Source organism: Perca flavescens, unplaced genomic scaffold (genome assembly GCF_004354835.1).
Source record: "Perca flavescens isolate YP-PL-M2 unplaced genomic scaffold, PFLA_1.0 EPR50_1.1_unplaced_scaf_14, whole genome shotgun sequence".
Lineage (NCBI taxonomy): Eukaryota > Metazoa > Chordata > Actinopteri > Perciformes > Percidae > Perca > Perca flavescens.
Window position 1 is genome coordinate 133,782 of NW_021166559.1, and position 8,902 is coordinate 142,683.

At 45.5% G+C, this 8,902-nt stretch overlaps 1 protein-coding gene across 1 annotated transcript; it reads left to right on the top strand.

Annotated features, from left to right (window-relative positions):
- Positions 1-324: 324 nt before the first annotated feature.
- Positions 325-5,540, top strand: nyap2a (neuronal tyrosine-phosphorylated phosphoinositide-3-kinase adaptor 2a). The gene is made up of 4 exons (XM_028572559.1): positions 325-512; positions 3,280-3,587; positions 3,982-5,049; positions 5,524-5,540. Exons 1-4 carry the CDS (start codon positions 325-327, stop codon positions 5,538-5,540), a joined length of 1,581 nt encoding a protein of 526 aa, XP_028428360.1.
- The last annotated feature ends 3,362 nt before the right edge of the window (positions 5,541-8,902 follow it).

An 8,902-nucleotide genomic window follows, 5' to 3' on the forward strand; every position in this document is an offset into this window, starting at 1 on the left:
AGAGCACATGTTTGGTGTTTACCAGAGATGTGCTCTTTAATATATCATTCAGCATGAAAACAAACATAAAACACAACTTAATAAATCTCAGTCAACTAAGACGCAAATGGTTGATTAGTTGAGTTATCGTCACCTTCTCGGGATGCAGCCTGTCTGTTACGGAGTTAGTAATGCAATAAACATTAAACAAAATGGTTCCTGTTTACTCACCTGAAAGAATGCTTTATTTATTTATATATTTATATTAATATAAGTGACAGACTGTAAACATTGTTAAATATATATTTGTTAATGTGATTGTTTCTCTCAGGCCTTTGGGAAGTCATGACGTCTCAGGAAGATGCATCTTCCTTCAGGAGGTTTTTTCAATACGTGGAGGACAGTGGCCTTCGAACGTACGACGGACTGGTGATCCAAAACGCCTCCGACATCGCCAGAGAGAGTGACCGCATTCGTAACCAGACCAACTGGAACTACTTGCAGGAAAAACACCAGAAGAAGAGACGGCAGAGGTAAAAAACACCAACAATAAAACCTTAAAATGATGAATTAACACTCACACACTGAATGTAGAGACAAATACCACACTGAATGTCGAGACAAACATTAGCACACTGAGGGCTAGATTTATCAAGCCGTGTGCGCCTGTTTCCAGGTGCTAATTGGTCGCAAAGACGGACGTAACCGATGCGGGCTATTTACTAACAGGGACACTTGGGTAAAACCGCAGATTGTCCTCCACATGAGCGAGAAGAGACAAGTTGTGCTTTCAATATGCGTTCGTGGGAGTGTCGTGGGGATAGTGGGAGTTCCACCCAAAAAGGTGGGAGGATAAGCACAAAGTGCACCTAATTATATATTCCGTGGTATTTACAAAGACTGTCAGTAAGAGCGCGTCTCTATTCTGCGGGGGAAATTCTCCGCCTCTTAAAAGCAGGTCTAAACCAGCCGCAGTCAAGTTTCCTCGTAGACCTTTATGCCGCCGGTGAAATGGCAACAGTAATTTGAGCAAGACGAAGACATGGGCGAGGCTGAAAATATTTTTAACACAAGAATCACACTTTGTCAGTGAACACAACATCATTTACTGGAAGAAATCAAAGATGAAATTGAATCTCCCACTCAGCATTCACATCCCATTCCATCAGTTGTTAAACTCCTCGCTACATTACAAATACTGGCATCAGGATCATTTCAAACAGTCCTAGCATCAGCAGTGGGAATATCTCAGTCTGCACTCAGCCGTATCATAGCACAAGTACCGCTTCACTACAGCGCAATCTACGGTATAGTGGGCGGAGAAAGACGCTGATTGGCTGATGGGTGTCAGGGTTGATAAATACTACGCAAAATGTGGAAGCATAGCGTGCACTATAACCGAACTCACATAAACAGACGCAGCGCAAACTGCGCTAGTGTTAGTAAATTAGGCCCTGAATCTGTTTCTTCTAAACTCTTCTGATCACATGCCACAAAACATCTTTAGTAGGTTAAATGATTCAGCTTTTATTTTGAAATGTAGGTTGTTAGGCCGCTCTCTTTCTGTCTCTTCCTGCAGTCAGAAGGGTAGTTCCTCTAATTTTGGGACACCTGTTTAGGCCTAAAGGCCCTTTTCATCCTGGCAGCATCCAGGGTTTGGTTTGTTTCAACATTTAGCTGCAGCTTCCTCCTAAACTTCTTCACACTTCTGGTTCATTTCAATTTCAATTAAATTTTATTTGTAGTATCAAATCATAACAAGAGTTATCTCGAGACACTTTACAGATAGATTAGGTCTAGACCACACTATAATTTACAAAACCCCAACAATTACAGTAATTCCCTCAAGAGCAAGCATTAGCAGTAGCTATTGCGACAGTGGCGAGGAGAAACTCCCTTTTAGGAAGAAACCTCGGCAGACCCAGACTCTTGGTAGGTGTCTGACGGGGCGTGATGAACAGTGGCAATAATAGTCACAATAAAGATAATGGAACAGTGACTACAATGGTAGTCGTTGTAGTTCATGTCATAGTAGGGCACAGGGTAGGGTAGGGTTCAGAATAATTAGCCCAGTAACTGCACAACGAATGGGGAGAGTTAGGCTACTTCCCAGGTCTTTTGGAAGGAAATCCTGCAAGGAGAGAGGAAACGAGGAAATGTGTTTCACAGGGATGAGACGTCCTTTCTTCTGAAATCTCATGTAAATCCGCCAGCTGTTTAGCCGGAGTTAGCAACGGCTTTCAGCTGCAGGGCTTCCAGGAAGCTGCTATCTGTATCCTCGCTCATAGCTTCATCCTCCATCCTACCCCCTCCATCCTCCCTCCATCCTCTCGGTTCGGGGCAGGAATAAGAGTTTTGAGACAGCTTTCATGAAGGAGGACCAGAACAACTTCCGGTTCAAGCGAGGAGCAAGGAGATATTAAATAAGAGACTTGGGAAGCACTAGGTGTGCGAGCCAGAAAATGACTACCAACTACTAGACCAGCTGTTTGAAGTACGGCAATGTGGATGCTGGTGCTGTCTGCACTAGGATGAGAAGGATTGTCCTGTAAGTTTCTTCTCCTGGAAATTTAACAAACATCAGCTACTCAACAGTTGAGAAAAGTTGATGAAGCTCCAGCTCTTCTTGCTTTACTAAGGAACGAACAAACGAAACAAAACAAACTTTACTGTTGTAGGAACAAACGGAAAGTTACTGAAGGCACTGCCAAGAGAGAAATAAACGTAAATATGGATGTGTTAGGATAATTATGTTATCACAGGATAGACGGAGACCACTGAAGTTATATCAAAGTTTGTTTACTTGCAAGTAAGGTCAGTTTACAGCACTCACAGCATAAGTACAGGAAGTGACTGGCGAATAAGCTTTCTACAACAGCTTTTGTAATACAACGTAGAATGCGATAAAACTCTATAGTCACAATAAAGAGTCGATGTCGTCAGTTATCTCAGTTTAAGGTGCGCCTGTTCTTTCCTCAGCATCACACCATGCTCCAGACAAGGACAAGACAGTCTCTCCCAGATACCAGATGGCGACAGCAGCAACAGCATTTTGTTTTGTTTTAGTGCAAACAGTTTTAATACTAATCAGAGAAAAAGTATAGCATAATGTTTCTGACAGGATGAAAAAGCTTCCTGAACTTCCTGTGATTGTTCAGAACGTGTTTATTTCATCCCTCCATCTGTATAAAGTTTAACAGTGAATCAGATTAGTTTTGTTTTGTGAAACTAAACAAGCTTGTTTATATTTGATTGTGTTGTGTGATTAGTAAATTAACAGTTTTACTAACATGTCTGCAGGATTGGTGAAGATGTTGCCATGGCAACAGATGGGGCGTACTCTGGAAAACATTTCAGGATGGGTTTCATGACAATGCCTGCGCCGCAGGACCGTCTGCCCCCCCCCAGTCAGGGCTTCACCGTGCGGTCCCAGTCGCTGCACTCGGTGGGCGGAGCAGACGACGACTCCAACCCCAACAGGAAACAACCTCCGCCCAAACCCAAGAGAGACCCCAACACCAAGCTGAGCAGCAGCTCCGAGACGGTGGACACTGGCGGCACCAAGAGAGATGCTCAAGAGACCAAAGAGACGCTGGAGCAGGCTGAAGGTGAGAAAAAAGGATGCATAAAGGGATCAGAAATGCCCTCAAAGACTTAAAGTCAACAGACCTCAAAGTCTGTAAATCACATGTTGAGATTGGGCCTTAGTGTTTTCAGATTTTAATATCCCTGTCTGTCTGTTTCTCTGTCTATCTCTCTGACTGTCTGTCTGTCCACCTGTCTGTCTGTCTGTCTGTCTGTTTCTCTGTCTGTCTCTCTGTCTGTTTCTCTGTCTGTCTGTCTGTTTCTCTGTCTGTCATTCTGTTTCTCTGTCTCTCTGTCTGTCTGTCTGTCTGTCTGTTTCTCTGTCTGTCATTCTGTTTCTCTGTCTGTCTGTTCTCTGTCTGTCTGTTTCTCTGTCTGTTTCTCTGTCTGTCTGTCTTTCTGTCTGTCTGTCTGTAGCTCGATCTTTCTACAACGAGGACTACAGAAAGATGCCTCCACCCAAACCCAAAAGGAATCCCAACACTCAGCTCAGCACCTCCTTCGATGACTCCTACATCCGTAACCACGGCAACAGGAAGTCTTCCCTGCGATGGGACAAGTCTTTGTCCCAGAGTCAGAGCCCGGCATCAAGAGACACGGACGACGAGGAGCCTGTCTACATCGAGATGGTGGGAAACATCCTGCGGGAGCTGAGCGGACAGGAAGTGGAGGACGAGCAGAGCGAGGCGGTGTACGAGGAGATGAAGTACCCCTCACTGGACGATTACCTGCAAGACCCGGCCGCCATCTTGGACCCTGACGCCTGGGCAGCCCGCAGCTCGCTCTGCGACATCCCGCCGCCTTTCCCCAACCTGCTGACGCACCGCCCGCCACTGCTTGTCTTCCCCCCCGCTCCCGCTCAGTGCTCCCCCAACTCAGATGAGTCCCCGCTCACCCCGCTAGACGTTACCAGGCTGCCCGTCATGGACAACGTCTCTTACAGCAAGTCGGGCGGTGCCGAACCCCCGCAGAGCTCCACGCAGCACCGCAAGGAGAAGGAAAGGGACCGAGATCGAGATCGAGATCGAGACCGAGATCGAGATCGAGACCGAGACCTGCCCTCCACCCACACCATCACCTCCTCCGGCCGCTCGTCAGCTCCGCCCCTTCCCTCCAACCTCTACAAGTCTACTGGCTCCGCCCATAGTGGCCATGGTTACCCCCGCAGCCAATCAGCATGTCCGTCTCCGGTCAGCATGGGTCGCTCTCTGACTCCTCTGAGTCTGAAGAGACCTCCGCCGTACGATGCTCTGATGGCCGGAGGAAGCATGCCCCGCTCCTCCTCCTCCTCGTCTTCATCCTCTCACAGGGCCGGGGAGGGCGGGGCTAGACTCAGTAACTCCTCCTCCACCCACGGCTCCATGCAGAACATGGCGATGAGGTCACAGACTCCCACCAGCCCATTGGACGAACTTAACAACGTGTTTACATCAGGTCGACCAGCAAGGAAGAAAGGAGCAGGCAGGAAGAGCCGTGGCAGCGAAGGTAAACAGTTTTATCTCAGTTTAAATGTTTAATATCCATTTTACATCTGTTTTATATCAGTTTTATATCCGTTTTATATCAGTTTTATATCAGTTTTATATCAGTTTGAAATTAAAGCATTCTCATTAACCAGTTGTTTGATATCATAAACAAAATTACTGCCAGCCGGTCACAGGACAGCTAAGTTTAGCATCTTTACATGAACAACTGTTTCCTGGGTGAAAGTCTTGTGTTTTCTCCTTAACTTCTTCCAGGACATGAACACCTGTTTCCTGGGTGAAAGTCTTGTGTTTTCTCCTTAACTTCTTCCAGGACATGAACACCTGTTTCCTGGGTGAAAGTCTTGTGTTTTCTACTTAACTTCTTCCAGGACATGAACACCTGTTTCCTGGGTGAAGGTTTTGCTCTTTAGCCTCTATGAGGCTGAGCACCCCTACGGAGCATTGTATCCGTGATCTCATTCTTGTGCTGTAGGTGTCCGTCAGGGCTGACCCATGTCACGATCTTGTTTGTTTTTTCATTGACAGGATCTGTGGGGGAAGGAGCCGGACCTTGTGCGGGAGGTGGAGTGCTACCAATTAGATCTGGTGGGGCTTAACTCTACGCACAGTCTCAGTACTCCTGGATAGGTGTTGGACTCATTTTTTCTCTGGAGTTGCCCAGGGTGTGATGCGCCGGGCAGGTGTGGGGATACTCACAAGCCCCCGGCCGAGCGCCGCTACGTTGGTGTTTAGCCAGGTGGACGAGAGGGTCGCCTCCCTACGCCTGCGGTTTTGGGGGGAAAATCTCTGACTGTTGTTTGTGCATATGCCCCAAACAAGAGTTTGGAGTATTCAGCCTTCTTGGAGACCTTAAATGGAGTCCTGCATGGGGTGCCAGTGGGGGACTTCAACGCACACGTGGGCGATGATGGAGACACATGGAGAGGCGTGATTGGGAGGAATGGCCTCCCTGATCTAAACCAGAGTGGTTGTTTGTTGTTGGACTTCTGTGCTAGTCATGGATTGTCTATAACGAACACCATGTTCGAACATAGGGATGCTCATAAGTGTACCTGGTACCAGAGCACCCTAGGCCGAAGGTCAATGATCGATTTCATAATTGGTTCATCTGATCTGAGGCCGTATGTTTTGGACACTCAGGTGAGAGGGGCAGAGCTGTCAGAGCTTTCATCTGGTGGTGAGTTGGGTCAGGGGGTGGGGGAAGACTCTGGACAGACCTGGAAAGCCCAAATGGGTAGTGCGGGTAAATTAGGAAAATCTGGAGGAGGCCCCTGTCCAACAGACTTTCAACTCACACCTCTGGCAGAGCTTTTCGTGCATCCATGAGGAGGTTGGGGGCATTAAATCCGAGTGGATAATGTTCAAAGTTTCCATTGCTGAAGCTGCAGCGAGGAGCTGTGGTCCCACGAACACCGTGGTGGACACCGGTGATCAGGGAAGCCGTCCGACTGAAGAAAGAGTCTTTTCAGGATATGTTATCCCAGAGGACTCCGGAGGCAGTTGCAGGGTACCGAAGGGCTGCAGCCTCTACCGTGGAAGAGGCAAAGCAGCGGGTGTGGGAGAAGTTCGGAGAAGACATGGAGAAGGACTTTCGGTCGGCACCAAGGTGCTTCTGGAAAACCGTTCACCACCTTAGGAGGGGGAAGCGGGGAACCATCCAAGCTGTGTACAGTAAGGATGGGACGCTGTTGACCTCAACTGAGGAGGTAATAGGGCGGTGGAAGGGAAAGGAAAATGTAGAGACTTCAGTACTGGAGTGATGTGATCCACTTTCTTTTCTTTCTTTTAGTGAGGACTCGAGCAGCAGCGTTCTGAATCAGCTGCAGCTGTCTGATTGATTTTTTAGGGAGACCTGTAAAGACACCGTTACAGTAGTCAAGTCTACTGAAGATAAAAGCATGGACAAGTTTTTCCAGATCCTGCTGAGACATAAGCCCTTTAACCCTTGATATATTTTTAAGGTGATAATAGGCAGATTTTTTAATTATGTTAATGTGGTTTTTAAAATTCAGGTCTGAGTCCATGACTACACCAAGATTTCTGGCTTTGTCTGTTGTTTTTAACATTGTCGTTTGAAGCTGAGCTCTGACTTTCAATCGTTCCTCTTTTGCTCCAAAAACAACCACCTCTGTTTTTTCTTCATTTAATTTAAGAAAGTTCTGGCACATCCAATCATTAATCTGTTCAATGCAAATATTTAATTGTTGTATTGGGCTATAGTTCCCTGGCGATAAGGTTATGTAAATTTGTGTGTCATCCGCATAACTATGGTAACTTATTTTGTTGTTTTCCATAATCTGAGCCAGTGGAAGCATGTAGATGTTGAACAGAAGAGGCCCCAGAACTGAGCCTTGGGGAACTCCACACGTCATATTTGTATGCTCAGATGTATAATTACCTATAGACACAAAGTAGTCCCTATTCTTTAAATAGGATTCAAACCACTTTAGTACTGAGCCAGAAAGACCAACCCAGTTTTCCAATCGGTCAAGCAATATGTCATGGTCTACCGTATCAAATGCAGCACTGAGATCAAGTAATACTAAGACTGAAATTTTGCCACTATCTGTGTTTAAGTGGATGTCATTAAAGACTTTAACAAGAGCTGTCTCAGTGCTGTGGTGTGGTTGAAAACCTGACTGGAAGGCATCAAAACTGTTGTTTAGCGATAAGAAAAGGTTGAGTTGTTGAAAAAACACTTTTTCTATGATTTTACTTAAAAATGGAAGGTTTGATATTGGCCTATAGTTGCTCATTAGTGTCGTGTCTAGATTGTTCTTTTTTAGGAGTGGCTTGATGACTGCAGTTTTCAGGGCCTGTGGAAAGATACCTGAGAGCAGAGACGTGTTTACAATCTGTAGAAGATCAGAAGCCAAACAATTCGAAACATTTTTGAAAACACCCGTTGGTAGAATATCAAGGCAACAGGAGGAGGTTTTCAGATGTTGTATAATGTCCTCCAGGTTTTTAAGGTTGATCGTATGAAATTGTGTCATGTTGGAATGACAACATGTGACAACACATATCCTGTACTTGATATGGAAGCACTGACTGTTTGTCTAATTTTCTGAATTTTGTCTGTGAAGAAGGAGATAAAGTCATTGCAAGCCTTGGTAGACAACAGTTCAGATGCTATTGGCACTGGAGGGTTTGTTAATCTATCAACAGTAGCAAACAAAGCACGTGAATTATTATTGTTTCTGGCAATAATGTCAGAGAAAAAGGACCGCCTTGCATTCCTTAGTTCCAGATTATAAATGCGAAGTCTCTCTTTATAAGTGTTATAATGGACCTGGAGATTAGATTTTCGCCGCTGCGTTCAGCTTTTCGACACTCTCTTTTTTCTGTTCTCACAACTATAAAATTTCTCCATGGAGATCTTTCCTTACCAGAGACAGCTTTGACCTTAGTGGGAGCAATAGCATCAATAACATTCGTAATTTTACAGTTGAAATTATCTACAAGCTCAGTGACTGAGGCCCCAGTGAGGGTGGGTATAGAGGAGAAAAGCTGAATGAATGATTCACTGGTGTTTTCAGTGATATTCCGTTTTCTGATTAACTTTGTTTGAACACTTTTGGGCAGAGAGATAGTGCCGTTAAAGAAAACAGGAATGATCAGAGAGAGCAGCATCAGTCACCACAACATTGGAAATGTTTAGACCCTTTGAGATAATCAAGTCCAGAGTGTGCCCCTTATTGTGCGTGGGCTGTGTCACATGCTGAGTCAGTCCATAGCTCTCAAAAACACAACACAGTTCTTTGGTCCCTCGGTCCTGGGGGTTGTCAACATGAATGTTAAAATCACCAGCAATAATTACACGGTCAAAGTTAATACAGATTATAGACAAC